We start from the raw sequence: 26,126 nt of genomic DNA on the forward strand, positions 1-26,126 counted from the left end.
AAATGACTCATGTCCCGCACGTATCCCTTCCAAGGGTATAATGCTCTAACTTCCAAACCAAAACAAGAAGAATCACCATTATTAGGAGGCGAGATAGAGGCGGGTGTGGCTCAGTGGACTGAGCGCCAGACTGTGAAATGGAAGGTCACAGGTTCAGTTTCTGGTCGGGGTGTATGCCTGAGTTGCAGGCCAGGTCCCCACTTGGGGGCCTGTGAGAGACAACTGATTGGTGTTTCTCACATCGATGTTTCTGTCTCTTGCCCTCTAAAAATAAGTAAGATCTTTAATGCTCGCCCACACACGCAGGGTGCTGCCCTGGGTGCCAGGAAAGCAGTGCGAGTAGAACAGTGGACACAGCGGTCAGAGACAGAGGGTCAGGGGTCAGAGGGATGTGTGTGCGTGCAGGCAGCAGTTCAGACAGGGCGGTCTGGGGTGAGGTTTGAGTGGAGCCTTGAGGAAAGTGTAGGCGTGAACTGGAAAGGTCTGGGGACTCACCCTGCTGAGCAGCAGGAACAGCAAACGAAGGTGCTCTGACGTGGGAAAGGGCTTGGTAAGTTCAAGCAGCAGCCGTGAGATGCCAGAGCAGCTAGAGTAAAGTGAGGGATAAGGCAGGATCGGGCCAGGGCTAGACCAGGGAAGGCTTCTCAAGCCACAGGGGGCACACGCAAAGCTGCTGGAAGATGTAAGAAGGGAAGCGGCACGGTCTGCTTTGCGTTATCATGAGGCTGTGCTGACTGCTCCATGCAGAATGTTCTGAGTTGGGGGTGGGCAGGAGAGGTAGGGGGATGGGGAGAGGCGGCTGCACTTGCTGGAAGAGAGCTGGTGGTGGAAAGAGCCGGGGGTCGAGGGTGGCTGGACTGCTGAGTACCGGGCAAGCCTGCAAGCAGAGAGGTGCATTCGGAGGCTCAGTGAACACAGTCCGCCAGGTGAGAGGGTGAGGAACTGAACGGGCGGACGTGGAGGAAGTGGTGAGCAGCATTTGGCCTCACAACATTTCCTGAAGGTAGAGCCCACAGGACTCTGATATTCTGTGAAGTCCTGGGTGCTGCCCCGCTTTGGCCAGAACCACTAGGTTAAAAGGGAGTGCTGTTTACGGAGTGGAGGAAGTGCGGGCTGGAATGAAGGGGTTGACAATGGCGTTTGGGGGATCCAAGGTTTGTCTAGATGGCTTAATGGTGCACCGCACAGCTCCAGGGCATCACTGTCACCGATGCTGAGCTCGGGACCCTCTGCTGCCAACAGTACAATGCCAGGATGGATGCGGGACAGCTGGGTGAGATACGAATGTCAGTCGAGTAATTCTCACAATTCTTAGACGAAGAGGAAGGTCTCATTCCAGCTTGCAGGCGACATAAAGCCAAAGTCACATCTCAAATCCATGAAATCAAGGACAGAATTTAAGGGTCCCGATAACTAGATATGCTAACCCATAAATAAGACAACATTTCTTTGGTTCACCAGACCAGTGGTTTTGCCAGTCACAGAACCACAGCGGTGACATGACTTAATGAGCAAAATGCCACTATCGCATGTTCTCTCAAAACAGAAGAGACATAACAATACAAAATCACCTTCTAGAAACACATTACACCAGGGGATATTCATCAGTTTGTTGCAAACAGTGTGACCCACGCAACAGACCAACAACTAACAGACCAAAGGATGCCCTGCCTTTGATTTACTTAAATAACTGCAGTAACGCCAGGAAGGAAGAAAGGCTAGGAAGACACACTGCTCCTTTTCCAGCTCATGAAATCTCAGATCCGCCCTGGTTTCCATGTTTTCTTTCTACGGACAGGGTCTGGCCTTGTAATGGAGAATCCACAGCTGAATCTCAATAGGGCTAAATCAATCAGAAATAGATTTGTAATTAGCGTAATCACATATATAAACTCCTTTCAGTTTTTGCTCTCCTTCACACTCAATCTTACCTATTTGCTATAATCCCTTATAAAAGAAATCGAAACATTTTGGAGTCATCCAAATGTTTTCTATACGGAGAACCGCCGTTCACAGTTCATAAACAGGAGCTGTCCATACCTAACTTCAGGAAGAAATGGCATAGTTCTTAGTACCCATTTTTAAACATTTCTGAGACCTGGTAAATAAAATGGAATGGTCAGTTCTAACGACTGTGGGGTCTTGTAAGCATTCTCTGAGGTTTATAAAAATTTGTGTGAGTCCCTAAAGGCATCGTTCAGGGTGTGGCAAAAGTAGTTTTACAATTGTTTATATGGAAAATAATACAATAAACAACAATACAAGTAGAAACTGTTTTGCATACTCACAACTGTAAAGCCACGTTAGCCCCACTCCATATAACCGGGTCCTCCGGAACGCTTCAGATAACCAGCGCCCAAAAGTGGTTCTGCTCCCGGCCAGCACGTCATCAGAGCCACGCTTCCCACCTGCCGGAGGTTTACTCGGAGGCCAGAGCCTCCCGACTCCCCTTCCGGGGCTGCAAATCCCCACGTGCCCCTCGGGTACGGTGTGTGGTGGCCACTTGGATAACCCCAGACCAGCTCAAAGGCTGGAGCCGACCCCAACACTTCCTCTAAAATTCTGTAATGACTTGATTCAACGTGCACACATTGCTAGCAAGAGTGCATTCACAGTAGTTTTCACGGAGGGATACATCCGACGGCCACTCGCATCTCAGAGGAGCCAATTCACGTCCCAGCTGACCATTTTGACGACCTGGGAGTCTCATCTATACTTCCGTTAAAGACCATTAATCATACAAATGACCGAAGTTTAATCAAGAACCATGAATCATGTACGCTTTGACCTGATATTCTCATTTCTGGGAATCTGGCTTAGAGACAGAATCTCCAATCCGCAGAGGAAGAAAACAGCTATAACAGTAAAGAGTTCACTGCAGTGTTGTTTTCAGAGCTAACCGACCAGCCAGTCAGAAACCGGTGACAGCCGGTAGATCAAATAAGAAAGAATTAGTTAAGTGAATTTTAATAGAGTTTGAATATATAGCTACTAAAATTCTAATTATTAAAACTATATTTTCACATAGAAGCATGGAAAGTACTTACAATATTAAATGGAAACTGAAGAAGAATATAAATTATATTTATCTGTATAGAGATAGAGGTAAAATATAGATATAAATACTTTAAAATATATGAAATATAAAATGTATAAAAATATAACCTATAGAGAAAGAGATATAGAGATGTGATATTTATATCTATATATCTATGTATCTACCTCTATATAAATGTTTACATATCTATAAACACCATTCAGAAGAAAACTTGGAAAAATAGGGGTTTTGATACACAAAGGTTGTGAAGTTTTGTTCTATAATTCAGAGGTTTAGTAACATTTTAAAAAAATGTTGGCAACTAATAAATAAACCACAGCACCCCCCCCACACACACAAAAACAAAATCAAGCACGTATAAAATTTCTAGTGTTTACACATTAAAGCTGATCAAGTTACCTTATAAAACACTGTTTCCTACTTATTTCTACTCCTTATCACTGAACACCAATGAATCCTAGACATTGTCAAGGAGTAAAGATTTATCAACAATTTATGTTTGTCAACAAAAGACAATACAAAGCAAAGGACCGTACTGTGCACTGGGTTCATATTCGCCCCAAGCCTGGCCACTGCTCCCATCCTCTCTAAAGAGAAGGTGACCGTCGTGCCAGAATACAGTTGCCAAAGTGGAGCCCAGCAGGTGTGGGAATTAAGAGCCCCCGCCTTGACCTCCAGCGGGTTCCCACCCCCCAATGGGAAACACCCCTGGCTCAGACATCAGCCAGGGAAGCACCTGAACGCTATGCTTTCAGAGGTGGCAAGGGAAGGTTCTCTTCCGAAGAATTGACTTTTGAAAAGTCAACATATTTTCACAAAGATGAGCCTACAGATGTGTGTGTCAGGACAAACACTGGCTATTCATACTTATTAGGTGAGTGAGCGGCGTTGTAATAGATACAGTGCGTGTGGAAACTGCTGCGTAAAAACGTCTTTTCTCCTACAAACAGGAACAGCGAGCACTACCCTGTTTTGGAGAGTCCAAGGCTTAAAGATCTAACAGATGGCCCGTGTCGGGCTATGGGCCCAAAGGCAAGGAGGACACCCATTTCTCCCACTCACTTTCTTCTGCTCCCTCTCACATCTACACAAAAAGGGAAGGAAACCTCACCTTCTGCATAGCTAGCTATTTGCACCACGCAGCCTCTTATTAGAGATTCATCTATTCAAACACAGCCAAATCTAGATGAAAGGTAATTCTCTATTAGGATTCTGAACTGAACTTGGAAATACACTATAGGCAGTAAATTTGAAATCGTCCCTTTGGGCAGGCAGGATTTCGCACTGTATCAAATGGCCCGGAGGTATTGTACTGACGGTTAAGACTGGTACTTAAGCAAGCCATCGTTTCCAGCCAGCCGTGAGAAACCGCAGCTAGACCTAAACATCTGGTACTTTGTAGCAACTATCAGTACTGCAATTACCTAATTATTTTGGTCATTATTATTTCATGCCTCCTCCATTTCAGCTGGAGCCCTTCCGATCCTGTTAGTTCACGTACCTCCGGAGCACTAAAGGAATTATTGTGGACTCAGATTTACCTAAAAAAACCTATCACCGGCCAACTTCGGTGCTTTTGCCTAACAAGTGATTACGCATCTAGCAAGTGGTCAAAGTTCAAAGATACAGATCGTGGCTTAAAAATCAGTCTCTTAGGGCAGAATCTGGACTGTGAATACACTGTGAGTGCACACTGTCCTCTCCTGTTCACACAGAAGCTATGAAAAGATTCTAATGGTGTCGGGGGAAGCAAAAGATCCTCTTCATTAGAGAGCAGTGAAGGGGCCAAGTCAAGTGGGTGGGACTGAAGCCATCTTTCTGGATTTTTAAAACCCCTTATAAGCATTTATTTTAATTCCATTTATTCCACACAGCATATACTATGTTATACTGCTTACTCTTGTATGTCTGATACCCTCAAATGTATTTAAATTCCTCAAAAGAATTACTTAGTATTTGGGGGCCCACACACGAGTTTCAGGGTGCCCGAGGGACCCTGGAGATGATAAAGACACAGAAACACTTTCTAGGAACGAGGTCCGTAACTTTCATATGATTCTCAAAGGTGTCAGTCTAAGACCCACTGTTCATATGTTCTATATAACTTTAAAGTTTCTAGGGACATTCCCCTTGTCTTTGGTCCACGTCTTAGGAAGAAAAACAAGTTTTGTTACCGATTTCCTTTCCTGCTTCAGCTCCTGGACATAGCGCGCCAAGCCCGCAGTGATCTGCGAGGTCAAGTTCTCCGAGATGACTTCGTGCTGCCCGGCGTAGTCGTTCATCTCGTTCAGGGTGGAAAGGAAGGCTTTACAGGCCGTGTACCTGCGGAACAGAACACACGCCACGCCTCTTCAAACAAGGGCACACCCGGGCTCATTTCGCTGGAGAAACAGTCATTAAAATCAGGTTAATTTGCATCAGCTTCCCGGAGGATCCTGACAATTCATTACACATGAGGGAGTTTTCATCAAAAAGGCTGAGACTTAATTACAATAGAAACACTTTTCATCCTGTGAAATGGAACTGCTCTATGCTATGCAGGGCAATATTCGGCTTTGTTAATACTTAGTCCAAATGTAACCCAGAACATGTATGTATTAACGTAATGGATAGATTCAAATTAGAGAAACAGTACTTTGGAGTACTAAAATGGACATATTTCTTGGATGAATTAGTAGGAATGAGACTCTTGATGTTACAAAACCAAACCAAGACTGTAGAATGCACACTCCACACTTCTTGTATTGGCTTAGATTATTTTTTAATTTATTTTTTATTGTTATTCAATTACAGTTGTATGCCTTTTCTCCCCAGCTTAGATTATTTTCTAAGCTTTTCCTAACTACCCTAATTGAAACTATCTGGAATAGGTCTAGTGGCTCAGTGTAGGAAAAGTGAATAGAGTAGGTTTATGTTTTTCTCTCCCCCGATTTAAAAACTAACACAAATATGGACAGAGAATGCGACTCATTTCTGTAGGGACCTATTTCTCCTCCCCTTTCTCAATCATCACCGAGCCGTGTGGATGGTGCCGCATCGTCATCAATGACCAACAGACCTGTATTCTTCTTCCTCCTTCGAGTTCTTTTTAGGTTGGTATTTCTTCGAAAGATTCCTGAAACAAAAGTAGAGACATGTCACCTCACGTAGAGATAATAGAGAAATCAGGGACGACAGATGAAGTTAGTGATTTTTTTTGGTAAGTTGAAACGAATAATGATGAAATGTCCACAGCTGAAATCCACTTATTTCCTTCCATCATCTGACATGGGCGCTGACACTCCTGTTAGGAAGGACTTGTATGGCTTTGCGTAGCCATCTCGAAGGTAGGGCAGATAAGAACAGAAATGGTCACCAGCTGGTCACTCAGCTGGACCTGCTGGCCCAACTTGATTCAAATGGAGGGGACAGGCCACGTGTGTGCATGTGGTGGCTTCCACAGAGCCCTGAGCTAAGGGCAGTGTTTCTCAAGTTGAGTGTTACTGAGTTCAAGGGAAGCATGTGCACTGGGTCCAAGTGTGTGAACGAAGTATCTCAGTGCCAAGGGCAGGTGGCTGCTCCCCCAAAGCGCTAATGAAAACCACCTGTGAATAAGCCTTCCAAGGCCAGAGAGACCACCTTCTGGGGATGTTCACGCTACGACATTTAACTAGGAGACCTTTGAAGCTGCCTCGCAGGTTTGCACTGAACACACGCCGATGAGCCACACCACCGAGTCTCTTCCCAACCCCGTCTCCAGGTCAAGAATGCAGGCACTCTCCTCAACACTCAGCGCGCTTAGGTTTACACAAAAACTAAGAGGCAACCCTGAAAAACGACAACAACAACAACCACCACGCTTCACGGGCACTGGTTCCACTGGCTGATTTCTCGTGGGTCCTGATCGGGAAGCCGTAGTTGGGGAAACAGCCCGGAGGCTGACGCACGAGGCCCACGTGGGACTCCGCCGGCAGCAGCTGGGCATTCACAGACCTGCTCGGGCAGGCTCCCAGCCGGCTTTTCTAGCAGCTACCTTCATTGGGCACATGCAGATCCAGGTGAAACCAGTTACCTTCAGGGGTTCCCATTAGCCAGTCAAACCCTAAACAGGATTGAAGGCCCGTGGTGGGCGACCTCCTGTGAGGGCCGTCGGTTCTGATGACTGCACATGGCTGACACAGTCAGCATCTACAGCGTCCAAGTGCTTCCTAAAAGCACCGATAAATAATTCACTCTATAAAGGCCAGTAGAAAACGAAAAGCTTAAGAGGTCTAGAAGTGAATTCCAGGTCTAAAGATGTGTCTCTCAGGGACCACTCCAAAAAAAGATCTACTTGCATTTCTGTTCCCCGAGACAGGCCTTTTCTCCCTATTAGTACGAGGTTATTAAAAAAGCAAAACAAAAAAAAACAAGCCAACAAACCACAAAAAAGCACCTTTAAATTTATAAGATCTCCCTGAAAAATTTTAAGTGTTTTATATACTTAATTTGCTCTTCAGAGAGGCTAATGAAAAGGTAAGAGGATTCTACATTTGAAAAGTAAGAGCTGCCGGGAAGGCTTTTCGAAAGGAGACACTTGGGCCCCATTCCAGACCCTCTGAAATGGAGGGTCCAGGGTTGGGTCCCGGAATGTTTTGGTTTTTCTCTCTTTCTTTCTTTTTTTTTCCTTTTTTAAGTTCCTGACAAGATTGCTGGAAGAAAGATAGAAGAAAATTCGATCCAAGAATTGTGCTTTTGCCACAACAAGGGATGAAAATTAAGAGCCAGGAAAATTTTCAACAGCTGCAGATAAATCAGTAAAGAAAGGTGCATAATAACCTCAGTGTGCACGCCATGGAAAGTGGTGACTGGGGCGAGGGACCGAAGACTCTGGGACAGCAGAGAATGGACGCTGGCCCCCTTCCCCCTGTCGCAGGGAGTCAGTCCATGAACCCTGAACGCTGATGCAAATGGAAGTGTGCTGAGGGGTCAGGAAGCTCTGGGAGAACAGTGACAAAAAGCTCTGGAAGGAATTCAGGTAGGCCGACCACTCGGGTTCCCAAACATGGGCAGGAGCAGGTGCTGGCTGCCTGGGGGGAGGTCACCCCAAACCTAGGGATTCCAAAGGAAGAGGATACACCTTTGACCTGGTAGAGTAAACCCCAAAACAACCTCTAACAAAGTTGTATACATGACAATAAACTCAAACGAGGCCCTCTCCCCACCTTTACCCTGGGATGGAGCTCCGAGGGAAGCAGGGAAGGGACCTTTTCCAACACCATCAGAGCCCACTGGAGCTCACGGTAGGAACACGAGCGGGCTTGGCATCGGCCTAGGAAGTTTACCCGATCTATCTCATTAAGTGCCCCCAACAACCTGATGTTCATATTATTTGCATTTTACAGATGAAAACACAGAGGGTAATTTGCCCAAAAATCGATGAAAGGACCGGGACTGCATCCCAGGGATTGGGACCCTACAGTCTATGCTCTTAACCATGTCCCTACACTGCTCGTGTTAAATAGGAGCCAGCTGTACAGATGTGATGTGTAGTGCAGAAGAAAAGGAAGGGAGGCAGGGAGGGGATGAGCGAGAAAAATCCACTATGGAAGAAAACATCCACGGAGAAGGAACTAAGCCAAACTCCTCCGGAATACTTTACACTCCAGGCAGACGGCATAAAAACGCGGAGACCACGGGGCAAGAACCCTCAGGCTACAGGACAAGACAGAGTGGGAAAAGAGCGACCCTGCACAGCTAAGAAAAGGAACTGAAAACGAAACACACCACTAAAGAGCGAACAGATAAACTGGGCTGGCCGTCTAATTGCATAGAGGAAAGTTTTCAAATCATCATCCTGTGAAAAGCAACTAAATCATCAGAGAGAAAACATCTAAAGAGCAAGTGGGAAATAACATAAGGAAAATTCCATCTCTGAAGCATATAACTCGAGAAGTAGAATAGGTGCAATAGAAAAAAAATAAAAACCCTTAGATATGATTGAAGAAGATTCCCCTGCAAACAATGAAGAATTGAGTCTGCGTAGGGAAGGGCTCCGTGAAAAACGGACAGAACGGCCAATGCCGAGGCACAGCCCGGCACGTTGCCAAACTGCTGGAACAACAGTTGTGGTTGTTGTGGAGCAGCAACAACGACTTCTTCACGAGCCTCCTCAAAAAGCAAGACACCTGCAAAGAAAAACCATCTGGCTGGTCCCAGACTTTGCCACCAAAACACGACGCAGCAGCAACGTTTGGAGAGAAGGGACGTATGACCAGGGGACAGCCAAGGTACACTGCTGTTAAGGACAGTGGCACTCTTAAAAAGAGAAAGAACTCAAGGTTATGCCACAGGCTCTTATTGGGGGAAAATATCCGTATTTTCTTCATACCAACAAGCAGAGAAGCTGTGGTAGAAGGGACGGTGGACAGCACAAATCTATATTTAAATACAGAATTACGACCAATGTGGGGATCGTGTTACAGACCAAATTACATAATTCGATTAGAAGGGGAAATGAAAATGTAAATACATTTCTTCTCTTTCCTAGCAGTGAGTCAGCGGAGCCTGTTCGAAATTACAACATGGAGCTTTAGAAAAACCCAACAAAACAATAAGGACATCCTGCAAGGTTTTCATGATCTTTTTGCTAAATCTTGTAAGTCTGTTTAATATTTAAAGTTCAGCAAATCCATGTCCATGAGTCCTTTTTCCTTTCTGCTCAGTTCTTCCACCCCATACGCTCCACCCTTAGCTGTCATTCTGTTCTCTGTGAGTCTGTCTCTGTTCTGCTGGTTAGTTCAGTTTGTTAATTAGATTCCATATGTGAGTGAAATCATATGGTACTTGTCTTCCTCTGACTGGCTTATTTCTCTTAGCATAATGCTCTCCGGGCCCATCCGTGCTGTCTCAAAGGGTAAAATTTCCCCCTTTTTTATGGCCAAGTAGTATTCCACTGTGTAAATGTCCCAGAGTTGTTTTATCCACTCATCTACTGATGGACACTTTGGCTGTTCCCACATCTTGGCAATTGTAAATAATGCTGCAATAAACATAGGGGTGCTTATGTTCTTTCAAATTAGGGTTTTGGGTTCCTTCAGATATATTTCCAGAAGTGGGATCACTGGGCCGAAAGGCAGATCCATTTTTCATTTTTTGAGAGTATTTCCATACTGCTTTCCACAGTGGCTGCACCAGTCTGCATTCCCACCAACAGTGCCAAAGGGTTCCCCTTTTCCACATCCTGGCCAGAGCTGGTTGTTGATTTATTGATGACAGTCATTCTGGACCGGTGTGAGATGGGACCTCATTGAGGTTTTAATTTGCATGTCTCTGATGATTAGTGACATTGAGCATCTTTTCCTATGTCTATTGGCCATCTGTGTGTCCTCTTCGGAAAAGTATCTCTTCAGGTCCTTTACCCATTTTTTAATTGGGTTGATTGTTGGGGGAATGGAGGGGGGGTATAAGGGACTAAATGGTAATGGAAAAAATACAATTAAAAACTTTTTAAAAAACCAAAGTACCAGGAAGAGGAAAACAAAAAAAAAAATGTTCAGCAAATCCTTCAGTTTCACTATAATGTCCTTTCTACTATTAAAGTAAATTTAAATGTAAAACCTTGTATATACAATATGTGACACATTTTATAAAATGATTTCTACAGTTACCCTTCATTTACAACAAGCCTCAATTTTAAAAAAATTGACAAGGACATCAGTGGCTCATCAAGAAGAAAGTACAAATGACGTAAATTATGCAAACATGCTCAGCCTCGTTCATACCAAGAGAAACACAAATTAATGCTCAGACTTCCCGATTTTTACTTATCCAGGTGGCACAGAGAGAGAAGGCTGGCGGCAAGGAGCACTGAGGGCCCAGGTGTGGTAAGCGGCCGTCAGGCAGAGTGCTGTGAGCGGTTAAAGGTCAAGCCTCTGAGGAGGGCAACTTGGCAGATTCCATCAACCGGAGTGCTACTTTTAGGAGCTCATCCTCTAGATTTGCTTGCCCACGTGTATCATTCAAGGTCATGCATTGCAACTTTGTTCAGAGTTACAAACAATTGGAAACAACGCATCCACCAATGCAATGCAATACTGTAAGGCTGTAAAAAGTGAAATGAACCTCAGGACAAACTCCAGGACTCAGGGAGGCAAGGGCATACTCAGCTGCTGGGGGAGCAAGGAAAAAACACACACCTCTCTGCCCGTGTGTGCGTAGTATCTCTCTGGAAGCATACGTAAGAGACTGATGACTTTTATTGTCCTTGGGGGTGGGGCTACTTCACTGTGTACCATTTGGTACCTCTGTCACTTCTGGATTTTTAATCATGTGCATTCATTATCTGGTTATGGCAAATAATTTAGGTATTTTTTAAGATTTTATTTATTTATTTTTTAGGGAGAAGGGGAAGAAGGGAGAAAAGGAGGGAGAGAAACATCAATGTGTGGTTGCCTCTCACGTGGCCTCTACCGGGGACCCGGCCTGCAACCCAGGCCTGTGCCCTGACTGGGAATCGAACCGCCGACCCTTCGGTTCGCAGCCCATGCTCAATCCACTGAGCTACCCCAGCCAGGACTAGTTTTTTTAAAGAAAGAGTTGCTAGGGACAATCAATAGTTGATGCTCTTATACAGGGCACAGAATTTGTTTTAAAATTATATTAGGAATTGAGCCCTACGCCATCTTGAATAAATAATAACTCTAGCAGGTGTCAGCAAACTTTTTCTATAAAGGGCCGACCAACAAATGTTTTAGACTTGCAAATAGGTCACGCTCACATGGTGTCTGTTACAACTATGCAACTGCCACCGTTTTGCAAACAGACGATACACAGATGGATGGATGTCGGATGTTTATTCCAATAAAACTTCATAGAACCCGGCTGTGATGGTCGGGGGGAAAAGGCTCCCATCGGCCGAAACGGCGCAGTTTCGGGTGCGGCCACACCCTGACCTCAGGTAAATTCCCGGGAGAAGTTTTTCCAGGGCTTTGACTTCACAGAAACAGGTGTGAATATTCTAGCAGCAGCTTGACGACCATGTATGACTTCAAAAACCAAACAAACAACAAAAAAACAGGCAGTGGATGGCTTTGGCCATGGGCTGTGTGGGTTGCCAGCCACTGGCCTAGAAACCAAAGTCTTGATCACCTTCTGCTACAACTAACATAAGTTGGCCATTTTCCCCCCTCCAATGCAGAAAAGAATAGAAAGTATTTAAGGACAGAAGTCTCCCCCAAAAGATCATGTGGCCTCTCAACATCATACTGCTCTTTCCAGCAGCTACCTGTAGAATATGCTCCAGTCCCACCTCAGGACCTCTGCGCTCACTGAGAAGAGCGGCTCCCAGGCCCTCGCACCCCTGCGTCCTCCTCGACCTTCCGTTCCCAAGCAGGGGGTTTTCCCTGGCCAGTCTAGCCAGGTAACACTCTAGCGCATCGCCGGTTTCACTTACTCGGGGTGAAAAATGCTATCTTTACATTTACTTCCTTGGGTATTTGCATGCAGTCTCTCTTCCGTAGTGAGAAGGTGAGCACCTCAGGCCCAGGCACTTCCTGTGTCTCACTCTTTAGAGTCCCCCGGAACCCCATTGACACGCTGTTAGCTGTTCTATTGGGGATTAAGCCCTCATGAGCTCTCACGGGCCTGTGCAAACCCATTGCCCTCCTGGAAGCCCTGTGAGCAAGTGTCTTACCCTAGGCCTGTGCCCTGTTCCTTCACTCTTCCTACAACTGTTCCCCGAGCACACAAGATGGGCCAGGCGCTGTTCCATACTATCGGGTACATTGGGGACACCTTCGGAGCCCTGCCCTGGAGGGGCTCACAGTCTCGCAGGGAAGGAGCGGGAGACAAAGAGCAGCAATCAACACAACAGACCAGGGAGTCAGAGCGAATGTTAGAAAGCTGCCAGCGCTGTGGAAAAACTGAACAGCAGCAGCAGCTGACATCTGAGCAAAGACTTGAGGGCCAGGGGCTGCAGGCCACGTGGCTCCTGGGGGATGAACAATTGGGTGGTCTCTGTACGGACAGGCTGGCACAGCCCCTGGGGTGACAGCGTGCCCGGTAGGTACAGGAAACAGCAAGGAGGCCAGCATGGTTGGAGCAGAGAGAAGGAGAAGGGAGAGGAATGAGATGCTGTCCAAACGGTATGGGGACCCGAGCATGTCGGACATCGCAGGACTTCCACTGAGCGGGTTTGGGTTTACTCTGAGTGAAATGGGGAGATGGTGGTGTTTTGAACGGAGGGCCACCGTGATGGGCTGCTGGGTGGGAAACAGACAGACAAGAGGGGGAAAGGGTGGCCCAAGAGAATCTAGCTAGGGCACTAACAGTCCAGGTGGTAGGGACTAGGCCTCTGTGGCAGGGGCAGGTAATGCGTGGTCGGATCCTGGATCAGTCTGGAATGGAGTCACCAGGATGTGCTGCCCTTGGATGGGGCGGGGGCCCAGTGTGAGGGAAGTGGGAGCCAAAGATGGCCGTAGGGTGCCTGAGCTCAGCGAGGAAGTGTGCGGCCGCCCTCAAGTGAGTGGGGGAACACTGGGCTGCTGAGGTGCACGTTTTGATGGTGAGATTCAGTTTCTGATGTTACATTGCAGATGTCTTGTAGACATCCAGACGGACATCTGTGTACTCTCTGTCTGGAGGTCAGAAGGGACATCAGTGTGAAGACACATACCCATCTGCCAGTCATGGCCTTAGCGATCGTTCGCTGGATGTGGAGGAGGGAGCACCACCGCCCCCACCAAAGCGCTGAGGTCAAGGATGATGAGGACAGAGGACAGGCGACTGGGATGGTCAATATGGGCGGGGGTCACAGGAGCCTGCAGGAGCAGAGCTGGTGAGCCGAGGTGAAGGTAGAGAGAGGAGAGCAAGCATGGAGGCAGCAAGGCCATGTTCAAGAAGTGTTGCTGCAAAGGGAAGGAAGCAGAGAGATGGTGGCGGCGGGAACGTGAGCTTGAGAGTCACGTTTCTCTAATGATGGGAGACACATCATTAGAGAGTGGTGCGTCTGTGTTCGGATGAGAGGAGTCCAGGAGAGAATGGAGAACTGACATGGGGGGAAGAGAGAAGCCGGGGGCAGAGTTCTGGAGTCTTAGAGCAGGTGAGCCCTAGTGCAAGAGAAGGGGGCCTGGGTTTGCTCAGGAGCATGGGGGGTGGGGGCGGGCAGAGACCTGGGGACGTGCTGGCAGGTGGTAGCTGGAGTGTGTGTCTGAGGGCAGCTTCTCCTGACTTCTTCCATTTTCCCAATGAAGGGGAGTAAGTGGTTGCCGAGGGTAGAATGGGGGTGTTGGAGACGGATGCAAAGGACACTGTGCAAGAGCCACTCAGGAAAGTGGGAGAGCAAGCCCACGAAGGGCCCACAGCATGACGCTGCGGCATGAGGGGTCCAGCTGTGACCTCAGTGTCAAAGGCGAGAAGACTCACCCGACCAATCAGGAATCATTTGGAGGGCACTTATTCAATTACTCATCTTTTCCTATCAACTTCTCCCAACAGCTCAAATTCAGGTATTTCTGGGGGTGTAATGAAACAAACGTCAATGTTTAAAGGTCAGGAAGAGCACTTCCCCAGAGATTAACAGCGTGGCGGTCACACCGACACGCCCTTTCAAGTTTGGAAACGTGTGATCCGCAGCGGGGTATAATGGTGGACGGGGCACGAGGCCGTTCTTCTCCAATAGCCTCCCATTTTGTGACCTGAGTCCTCGGTTCCCTCACCCAGGGTGAGGGGAAAGGGCAGGGAGCCGGTGCACGGGGGTGGGGGGGTGATGAGAAAGCACTCCCCACATGGCACAGACTGCTGCAGAAACTGTAAGAACCAGCTTAATGACACCTAAGAACAACCCCCCAAAGCAGGAGCGGGTGGTGGACGAAGGCACCAGCCAAGAGGAGCGCAGGTGATAGAAAAAGAAGACAGACAACGAACAGAGATAAATCCAACAGGTGAGACCTTATTTTGGCTGAAACCGTACCTAACCACTTTTCACGTGGAAGACAACATTTTATGATGAACGGTGCAACATTTAAATCGTCAACATGAAGCAGCTCATTCTCTAGTCCTATTTTTGGTTCTAAGAGCCTCGAAATACTAATGAGGCTGAAGGGGACGCAGGGCACTAGACACCAATCTGGAATCCACGAGAAATAAAAAGTATTTCATGGAGCGATACGTTTCATGTTTTATTTACTCAGTGGAAACAAAACTTGTCCCCCATAGAAACGCCCCCTACAGAACACTTAGGTGCTTGTTTACGCACCAGCCCTGGAAGAACCCGCATTCTTTCAACGACACGTGACATACCCCGTCTGCAGATGCTCTTTGGGTGAAAAAGAAATGCTTCCGAACCAAGTCACCTGTAGATCTTTAACAAGTCTCACCACAGTCTGCACCAACCACCTCAGCCCAACAAGCAGGCACTCAGGGCTTTGCATGCCACTGCAAGCTCAAGCTTAGCTCTACCAAAGCCTTTCAACATTTTGTATAAAAGCATGGGTTTCTCGAATAATGTCAACATTAAAGATGTAAGAGGTCCAAAGTGCTTTTCAAATGCTGCCCGCGGGACCTCTCACACACTGCCGGAGGGGGCAGGCACCGCAGAAGCATTTTGGAAGAACGTTCGACCCCGACGACTCTAACTAAACACACACAAAGCCTCTGACCCTCAGATCCACTCCTGGGTGTACACTGCGTCCCCAAATCGGAGACAAGCAATCACCTGGCGACAGGGGAACAGACGGGCCGGGGCACACTCATATCCCGAAATTCCGAAACCAGTGGAAGACACCAGCTACCACCACGGTCGACAGCATGAAAGAATCTCGCGAACGTCGTGCAGCAGTGACGCCAAAGACTGCTGCTGCCTGATAAACGAGCACGTTCACATAAGACTCACAGACAGGCAGGGCGGAATCCGGGCCGTGAGAAGCCTGCCGAGCGGTCGGCCGCCGGGGGGAGGGGGTGAACTCGAAGGGGTCAGGGGTCCCCCGATGCCAGCAGTTTTCTGTCCCCTCACCCGGGTACTGGTGACATGAGTGTGCTCACTCGGAAAATTCCGGAGCCATACATACACTCAGGGTTTGCACACTTCTCTCTATGTAAGTTATAGTTCAGTAAAAAGTTTTCTGAAAAAATCAGCTGCTCCAAAATTGAGAAAGCATTCTTTTAAAAAAAATGAGCTTAAAAGCATAAGTTTGTTTTTATGTATACAGTTTTGTGAAAATTACTTTTCCATATTAAAAACAATCATTACTATTGAAATATTATCTTACATGTACTGGAGAAAGAAGGATCTAAAGGATTACACGTTTACTATAAAATAAAAACATCGATTACCCTTACCTCCACTGTGCAGGTAACGAACAAATAACCTTTCTCAACGGCAACTTACCTGAGTTGCTTTGCATAGCTGAGTTCAATCTCTGTCCTTTCCTTTACAAATTTGATGTATTTCTCAAGAATATCAATTCCCCACTGTGTGTGTTTTTCTAAGTTGTCGAATTGATCCTGTTCAAAGAGAGAGAGAGAGAGAGCGAGCTTACTGTCTTTCTCTGTGATTAAGAGAATTTCAATGAGCAGTTCTCTCAACAACACATCGCTACTCAGAGCAGTTCCAGTCTTTTCCATGATTATACTCGGGTGCTGTTGTGTGCAGCGGCTGTAAGTCGACATTACCAAATTTGGCCGGAAAACTGCCTTGGGTTCTGAACTCTGACCCATCCGCTCATGTTCTCTATCCCTGTTAGAAACATGTCTTTGGATATGATTAATGTCCTGGCACAAAGGAAAATCTCCATCAGGTGCTGACAACTGAGAGGTGACCCCCCCCCGCCCCCCCCCCCCACTAACTCAGTCACACTATTAGCACCTTAACTGTTGTCTCTGACTGATCACTCAAACCAGCTCACTGAAATTTGGGGCCAGGCTATGGGATGGAAAGAGTTACAAAATACTGCTTTCTTCAAACAGATACATAAAATAGCTCACATGTACTTTATTCAACCATGTCAAGCCCATGGGCCGGGAATGGCGCTAGGAGCTAGGGAAACAGAATGAACAGAAATATAGCTCAGTTTGCATCGTGTGTTGAGGTTCCTGGTCTGGAAGAATGGAAGGGGCGGGGGGAATCCAGCAACAGCCAACGCAAAGTTAGGGAGATGCCCAGGAAGCAGGTGACCTTGTCCTGCTGGAGCATAGGGTGGGGTAGGGTACAAGGGAGTGAGTGGAGGTGGGTGATAAAAGCAGACGAAGCCCCGGCCTGATTACCCAAGGCCACGAATGCCGAGGTCTGGCTCCCCAGTGGGCACCAGTGAGCCACTGAAGGGCTCGCGAGGCGGGTGGCACAGCCACAGACATGTTCAGAATGACGGGAAGACTGAAGGCCAGGGACGGTTCCCGTTCGAATGAGGGAAAATGGGAGCAGAGGAAAGATTTTACTGACACTTAACAGAACCGAGTCCCAGGGACTGGCTGGGTGAGGAGGCTGGGAACCGATGAAGGAGAGGGAGGGTTCCAGGGTGACTTCCTGCTTCTGCTTCCTGTGACGACATAGATGGAGGGGCAGCAGTGGGGGGAGAAGTGACATGGAGAACACTGGAAACACAGATCTGTGGGTTCAGAGCTCAAGGAGGGGGGGCCAGTGAGCTGATGGATGGGAGCAGCAGGCAGGGATGAGAAGGCCAAGGGCTGGCTGGGGCGGCTCGGCTCTGGGTCCATCAGTGTAGGGGGCCCGGCCTGGAGGGAGAGCCCCGCAGGGGCTAACGAAGTGAAGAGAGAGGGGGCTGGCGCGACACCACGACACCCACCGCGGGGAAGAGGGAATTGCCATGAGGCAAAGAAGGGAAGTTTGCTGCCTCCGAGGGGTGACAGTAATAGGGGGTGAGGGTTCTGGCCCCAGCTCTGGGACTTCCCAGGGAAAGGCCACCTAAGAACGCAAGGTGTTAGTATTTGCCTGCCAGATACAGAAATAACCCTACCTAACGGCACGCATCAATCGTGAGGACCAGTGAGACGGGCACGCGCCAGATCCAACACAGAAACACGAAGCTGCCATTTCACCCGCTCACAGGCACAAGCAACCTGCCAGCAGTCGCCCAGCGTCACCCTTAGGCTTGACTTGTACTCTGGCATCTCCGACGTGCACACCGCCCGGGAGCTTTCATCCCATTTCCCATTCAAGGCAGCACAAACTGTAAAATCAGGTCACCTTCCTGTGAGCCCAGCTCGGGTGGGAGTGGGCAGGCGGCAAGGTCAAAAAGCGCTTCTTCTCAAGCGTGAGAAACGCTCTTCTGAAGAAAAAGCACTTCCTCCACCTTGCTCCTGCCCCCGGCCCGCTGAAGAGTTGGAGAGATCAAGCTGGGAAATTAAGGTTTTATTTTACTAGCATGTTTTTCTCATTAAAAATAATCACTGAAAAATGTCTTTATATCTGATCATTTTTCATATTCTCATGAAAATAAGGGACAAATATCTAAGGTGTTCATGGGTTCTTGCTCCTCCATAATTCCACAAACTCCAAGATTCCATTTCAAGAGTCACTGCTCAGGGAGATTATTTATTTATGTTCTCTCTGAAGACAAGGGTTGTCAGGCAAACGAACAGCATAAACACAAGACCGGGGGCCTCTTTACACCACTCGAGAAGATGAGCACACAAATAATTCAAGTGTGGTAGTCCCCCTCGCACGCAGTTTCCTTTCCCCCGGTTGCGGTTATTCTCGGGCAACCGTCGTCTGAAAATATTAAAATGGAAAATTCCACCTCCTGTCATCTCATCACACAGGCATTGTGTCATCTCGCATCGTCCCAAGAAGGGTGAGTCCAGGACAGCAAGAGATTTTGAGGGAGAGAGGGGTACCATGTTTACACAACTTTCTTTACAACTTGTCATTGATTGTTCCGTTTTATTGCTAGTGAGTGTTATTCTCTTCCTGTGTTACTCTCTTACGGTGCCTAATTTACAAATTAAGCATCAACACAGGCAAGTATGTGTAGGAGAAAACATAGCATAGACAGAGTTTGGTACCACCCAGGCCCAGGCATCCACCGGGGTCCTGGGGTGTATTCTCTGAGGATATGGGCGGAAGACTATAAGGATTCCAAATCATTCCCAGCTTTTCAGAGCCAGGTTTCTTGAAAGTTTTCTGCTAATCAGCAAACCTTTGTTGATTTAGTTTCAGCGATCATATTTATTTAAAAACTCTTTTCCACACACCCCCATTTGAGAGCCCCTCTCTGTATAATTTCCCACCTTCTCTAAAGCCTTGGCTATTTTCAACCCTCTTGCCTGTTAACAATCGAACTCTCTCTTGTCTTGTTTTAAAGATTTTATTTATTTATTTTTAGAGAAGGGGGAAGGAGGGCAGAAGAGAGGGAGGGAAACATGTATCAGTTGCCTCTCGCACGCCCCCAACTGGGGCCCTGGCCCATAACCCAGGCACGTGCCCCGACCTGGGAGCGAACCCACGACCCTTTGCTTGGCAGGATGATGTTCCAACCCACTGAGCCAGGCCGGTCAGGGCTGACTTTATATTTTTCCCTGTTCCATTAAGTTTGCAATTCTTTTTTAGCCCTAATGTATGCAATATAAAGCATCAGCTTTGGATACCAAAACCTTTTTAAAAAACCTACATTTGAATTGAGTTCACCTTAAAAATGCTGGCCTCAAACCAACAATGTGTTTTAATAGAGTTATCTGTACCCAAGAACATTCTGCAAGCTGCAATAAAGCGCTTGCTGAAACAACAGGGTCCACACGAGAGGGGAGCTGCAGGACAAAGCCTCCCGGGCCAGATAGGCAAGTGCCTGCCTGTGCGTGCGCCCGGCTCTGCGGGAGCGCGGGCCTGGTGGGGCCTCCCCCCGCCGCGGGGCCGCGTGCATCACCGCTGCATGAACTTTTTTGACAGAAGCTGAAAGGAAATTCAAAACAGATGAAAAACTAATCAACCCACTTACATTCTTGACTAAAATGTGGAAAACTTAATGGAAAAAAAAAATTCCACATCTTAAAAAAATAACTTTTGCGACTGTGGGAGGGCGCCGGTCCCCAGAGTGCACCCTCTTCCTGGTTGATGTCACATGACAGGGGTTCAGAAGACCCCCCCCTTCGCCCTGTGAAAAATCATGAAGGACCCCAAAAAGCTTTCGTTTACGTGGGTTGCAGCTGTCAATATTTACACTATTAGAAATTAAAGACAGTGATTTTTTTAATTTAAATTCATTTTAAAAGACAATAAATCCATTACATGTTAATGTAAATAAAACTTACTTTCAAAAACACGACTAAACACTAAAAAGTGGAAAACCAGTGAGAAGTGTGGCATTGACCCATGTTTGCAAACCTCTTCAACGTCTGGCTCAACAGAAGACACCTGCGCGCTCACGGGCGCTCCCGTGTCCAATCTGTCGTGACCCCTCCCTCGGGTGCAAGTACACGGAAAAACACTTCACACAGCTAAGTGGTCAGTAAACAGAGGAGAAGATCAATAGCCTTCTGCGGTAGGGGTGGATATTCTCACTTGATGCCACATCAAAACTCGACCAACGTTGGTTTCTCAGAGGCTAGTTGCAACGTGCAATCTGAAACCCCAGCAATGAATTTTTCATCCTTGGTTACAATGAAATGCATCGGGCTACCTTGCGCTCTGAATCCTTTACCTGTGTGGACTGTAAAACACAGGCACCGGCCATTTATACAATATTGTTTCATTAATATACCGTCTTCTGCAGTGTATAATGTGCTCCCGTGTGTAAGGCGCGCCCACTTTGGTGTGCCTTGTACACAGGAGTATCATACCCATTCTTATACCCATGGTGTGTAATCACTGCACCCAGGTGTACTGTGCATTCTTATTTTCCCCTCAAAAAAATGTGGGCTAAAAAGTGCGCATTATACACAGCGAAGTACAGTTTACAGATTTCCAAGTGTCAGCACACTTCGTTATGAAATATTTAAAAAAAATCACATTTGTTTATATCCCTACTCCTCTCATCCTATCTGATGAGTCAAACTATTTGGAAGCTGTCAAACTCACAGTGGCAAATATGCACTCGCCAAAACTCCAGTTTTCACTGAAAAGCTACAACTCGATCATGGGCAACAAGTATCGTGAGCAGTTTTCTTGCAGGGACAGGCTCCCTTCACTCATTTTTGAGAGAACGTCTGCCAAACTCTCGAGGGTTTGTCTGTCCACCTCTCTTTGAGGCACAAATGGTGTCCCATGAAAAAGGGGGCTAGTTCGGCTCGCAGCACAGTGGGCGAAGGATCTGGGAAGCGCCAAGTGCTGCAGGCTCACTCCCCTCTGGTCACACACACTATTAAAAAGATACACCCGAGGGTTAAAACGAATACAAAATGCCAACTGTCATGGAAAAATAAAATGAAAAATAATAATTTTTCTTTGGCCTGAAAAATGGAAGATTAAGTTGAATCACTATAAAAAAAAAAGGAGTGGTTGAGATTTAATACAAGTAATAATCTCTACTATTTCATCAAGATCATTTCTAAATAAAAACTGACTTTTTTAACAGCTAGGGTGACGGGCACAGCAACCACCGGCCGCTTGGAGCCAGCGCCCTGACCCACGCTGAGGGGGCCGCAGGCTGACCCGCCACCATCACCATCAGCTGCGGACGTGCGCACGGGGGGAAAAGGCGATGAGACTGTGAAGCCAGTTCTCACCTGGTGGACTCCCGCAGGGAGCTTCCAGAACCTCAGGTGGTCTGGGGACCACACCCGAAGAACCGCCACCCTGTGAGGCAGGCTGGGAAATTTCTGTTTGAAAGCTGCACTTTGCCACAGATTGAGGAGGCCAGAGAATAGATGACCTAATGGAAAATCATGTTTAATTTATAAGGGCCCACTATATATAGACTCGACAATTAACTGTACAATTGCCAAGAGGACGGCAAGTGGACGTTTCCAAGCCGCTGGTTACAAGCTGACAGGTACCCTCCAGGAAGCCCCCTAAAGGCCTCTCTCGACCAATCACCACTCACTGGGTTCAAACCAACCAGAGGTTTGCGCCAGCAGCTGTCAGCTACTAGAGGCTGATTGAGCTGAGGAGACAATTGCGGCGAGTGCATTGTGTTAGTCAATACACCGCTGCTGTGTTTCACAATGATTTCCACGTCTGGTTTCACGTTCCACTCGGTGATCGAGCTCCTTTAGGCACTGCACTGCGGGTTGAGCCAGAATGGGTATGAACTATGGCATCGGCTTAGGTCATTACACCTTCATCGGAGTTCCTAAAGAGCCACGAAGTTCAACAAAAACAAATTCTGCCTCCAGGTTCCTACATTACAAACCCGTCAGCCACAGTGAAGGCTGGTCTCTCTAGCTCAGGACAGAATGATTATTCTTGGCTCTTCAGGAAATCATCTGACATCTGATTTTTTTAATTCAAATTATGCAAACGAGCTGACACAGGAACTGCATTCAGAAAAGCTAGTTAGTTACTTCAGATAAGGAGACCCAGATTATCCACAAGAGGATTTTCCTCCAAAGTGTAGGTCAATTTTTCCTGTAATTGAAAAGTGGATTAAGCTGACACTAATTCAAAATCCCTGGAATAAGCCAGTCTGGTAAGAAGCTGAGTTGCTAAAGTTACAATACTCTCTCTGTAAATGGCTCAGAGGCAGAGAACTGGTCCAGCTCACCTCCACAGCACACCCTCCCTCTGAGCAGGGAGGGTCCCCACCGGGGAGGGGGGGTTCTTCCTTCTATCAGCTCCACTTCCCTCTGTGTGGTCTAGACCAGTTTCAGGATACTCTTTATTTTGGATAAATCCACTTTTCTAAGGACTTGCTCTTTGAGAAGCAGACCTTAAATGGCTCTATTTAAACAGAATCCCTTGGGATGATATGACTGGTATTAGCTTCCTCTTATCTTTGAGAGAAAAGTGTCAGAAGGTATAGATTTACCCAGAGTAAATGTAACAAAAGCTCCACTTAAAATGTTTAAAAAAATCAATTTGGGCCTGAATATTAAAGTGGCTGTGTATACAAATACCAAAAAAAAGGTTTATAAAACTTCAGAAACAAAAATACATCATCACAAATACCACCTAAAATCCTAGTTCTCAATTTTTTAACAAAAACTTTAATGTCCATGGTCAAAGTAAGAATCTTTCTCATACAGAGTTAAAAGCAGAAATACCCACATACATAGTTTCAACATAAAAGTGTCAAACCTTGAAGTGTGGGCAAACAGTTACCCAAAGCGACTGCCCTGTTTGCCCACAGAGAGAACGGAGAAAGTATAAAAGGAAGAATTAAAGGGTTTCTTTCCAGGAGCACAGACGCCTCCTGTTTTGACGGTACAAGTAGATGCAGGCTGGGGCAGGGGCTGGGTGGAGGTGGGCAAAGGGGGGGGGGCGGGGGGTGGGGCAATGGCAGACATCTGTAATAGTGTCAACAATGGAAAAGTTTTAATAAATAAATTAAGTAAGATTTAAATTAAGATGAAAAACAAGTAGATGCAGATCCTGTAAAGTCATATTCTACGTTCATCTGCTGTTTCTGAAAGGGGTTCGTAGTCAGGGTGACACGCTCCCTGGGACGACCATGCCACCTAAACCCGGAGCCCCTGGCACAATTGACAGAACAGCGGCTCCAACCTCCCAGGTCATGGTTGGCGTTAATACGATGGTTTTATTAGAAAGAGAAACACAGGCAAAGAAGGTTTTCCAGCATTCAGAACCTCTTTCAAGTGTAGTCTACACGCAACCCGCCACAGGAACAGGTGCAGACGGAGGCACGGCCGCTGCGTCTAGCCACAATCCAGCTGGGTCTGTTTCTGTTGTAACAGTGAACATACCAAGGACTCGCTCTGTGTTCACAACTCTTCCCAGAACTGCGTTCTCCACACAGGAGGTAAGAATGTAAGCAAACCCAGGGTGAAAATGTACAGATGCGTTTAAAACAAAACAAAGCCTGAAAAAAAGCCAACAGCATAGGGAACGAAGGTCAGGGAAGAAAAGACTGTGAAGAGGTCCACAGAATATAAACAGCTGCATTCTCATAGTGTTGTCACAATAATCATATTGTCTAAAAGGGCAATAAGACGGCTGAGGTTGGATCGCAACAAAAGGCAGGACGCAGGGAGTGGCCGTGGCGGGGCTGGGGGCAGGCATGCCCTCCGCCCCTGGGATGCGGTTTCCCATCACATCCAAAAATGAAAACAGAGGGTAAGACACACAACTCGAGGAACAGCCAGAGTCTGAGTGTACTGAAGTCTGCGTGGATGAGACTGGGAGCGGGAATGGCTACGGCATGTCCTCCTTGGAGAAGCAGCCATGAGCGTCGGGCCCACTTCAACATTCTCAGAAGGCCTCCCTCACTCTCAGTTCCCCTCTCTGCGCCCCTGGACACCGTGGAAGTAACGAGCGTCCGTAACTGCCCCAAATATGCTGAGTGCACAAGATCAAGAAGAAGTGTTTTAAGGAAAAACATTTTAAAGAGTGCTTACTTTCTCTTCATTAAAAAAATTAAAAACCCACTGCCCCAGCCGAGTAGCTCACTTGGTTGGAGTGCAGTCCAGATGCGCCAAGGTTGCGGGTTCAATCCCCAGTCAGGGAACATGCATAAGTCAACTGGTGGATGTGTGGATGGGTGGAACATGTCTCTCTCTCTCTCTCTCTCAGATCAATAAATAATTTTTTAAAAACCCACTAATTTTAAAAATGATCTTAAAGATTCCTCCTCCAAAGGGGCATTGTCAAATACCCTAAACAGAAGAGGAAAAGATGGAAGAATGACGAGGCCTGCACAAACCAGGTTCGGAAGGCTTGTCTAACCCGTCACTGTGGAGCCGGGTCAAGGCTCAGGAAAGACAGAAACTAGTCACAGGAGGAAAATCTTGCTCTTCATCAGAACAAGAAGCCCTGCCTCCCAGTGACACAGCACGGGAGGAGCTCGGTCAGGTTGTGATTGTAGCACGAGGGTCTTTTCAAGCAAACCTGCACCGTCGTTAGCGTCTGCCTTCGACCTGGAATGGAACCTTCTCCCTCAGCTCCCGGTGTCTGTGCATGGGCCTGGACAAGCATGGCTGGCTGGATATGAACCGGTCTCCTTCCTGAGCCTGCTCTGTCAGCAGATTCAAGAGTTCGGTCACCTTCCCCGGCTCCAGCTGTCCCGCATCCCTTTCGACCCTGGAGAACTAACCTTGGCCTCTCGAACACCCTATGCTGATCCCAGCAGGTGATTGTCTCCCTCAGGAAATGAGTTCAAGACCAAGCCAAGGGCAGAAGAACAGAGAGGGAGCCAGGGGAAAACCACACTCTAAATACCAGGAGGGACTTTGAAGGCAATCCAAGGACTTAAAGAAGAACAAAGTGTAGAGGCTAAATTTTTAATGAGAAAAAGCCAGATTTTAAAGAGCTGACTTGTTTCTAAACTCTGTAATTCCAGGTATGTGTGTGAGTGTGTTGGGGACGGGGTACAAAATATTACAGAAATATCATAGAAAAAAATATTTTTTTAAACCCATTGGTGATAGAAAAGATTTTCCAAACACTTAGCAATTAATGCGCTTACAATTTTAAGGAAAGAGGGATAAGCAGACACATAGGTATTGTCCCCTTTGAAGACAAGGGATCCCAACTCTCAACCCCACTACCACAGCTGGGCATCTGGCCCAAAGGACCTACATGACAGGTGAGACTGGACCAATAAGGGACTCTGGAACCGTGCATGGCCAAGCAGGGAAAACACACCAGTCTGCAGGGATGAAGATAAAGCAGGAACTAAGACAACATCAGTCTGGGCGTTCAGAATGGGCGTGCCTGTGAGCTTTCCACTGGTCGATGCCAGTCTCTGGGAGGCTGGCCTGTTCTTGCAGGCCCTGGTTTTATAAGGTGTCGGTTGGAACAGAAGGCCTTGGCGGAGAGTCCACCAGCCGCCCGCCACCCGTCCCGTGGGCCCAGCACCTCTGCTCTGACAAGGTCACCTTTCCCACCCCCCCTGCAGCGAGCACATGGCTAACCAGATGTCTGGGGTATCTGAGGGTGGCTTTGGAGAGAGGTTACCCTCCCTTCTAAACGCCTCCTCTTCCTGACTGGACGTGCTCGTGGCTGCCAGGGATGCTGGGAACCGAGGAAACAGGGTGGAAAGGAACT

At 47.3% G+C, this 26,126-nt stretch overlaps 1 protein-coding gene and 1 non-coding gene across 20 annotated transcripts in view; one reads left to right on the forward strand and one right to left on the reverse strand.

Moving 5' to 3' along the window:
• FNBP1 (formin binding protein 1) overlaps positions 1-26,126 on the reverse strand; it is a 114,111-nt gene that overhangs the window by 56,219 nt on the left and 31,766 nt on the right. For all 19 annotated transcript variants that reach the window (XM_024562053.3, XM_045196682.2, XM_024562045.3 and 16 more), the window contains exons 2-4: positions 16,404-16,519; positions 6,117-6,173; positions 5,233-5,380 (exon numbers count right to left, since the gene is read on the reverse strand). In XM_024562053.3, the coding sequence (XP_024417821.3) occupies positions 5,233-5,380; positions 6,117-6,173; positions 16,404-16,519 (321 nt within the window). The remainder of the gene's footprint in view (positions 1-5,232; positions 5,381-6,116; positions 6,174-16,403; positions 16,520-26,126) is intronic.
• LOC112306634 (small Cajal body-specific RNA 16) lies at positions 11,905-12,075 on the forward strand. Its single transcript, XR_002974964.2, has one exon. It is a non-coding gene; the product is annotated as a small Cajal body-specific RNA 16 (non-coding RNA).

This window comes from Desmodus rotundus, unplaced genomic scaffold (assembly GCF_022682495.2).
Source record: "Desmodus rotundus isolate HL8 unplaced genomic scaffold, HLdesRot8A.1 manual_scaffold_161, whole genome shotgun sequence".
Taxonomy (NCBI): Eukaryota; Metazoa; Chordata; class Mammalia; order Chiroptera; family Phyllostomidae; genus Desmodus; species Desmodus rotundus.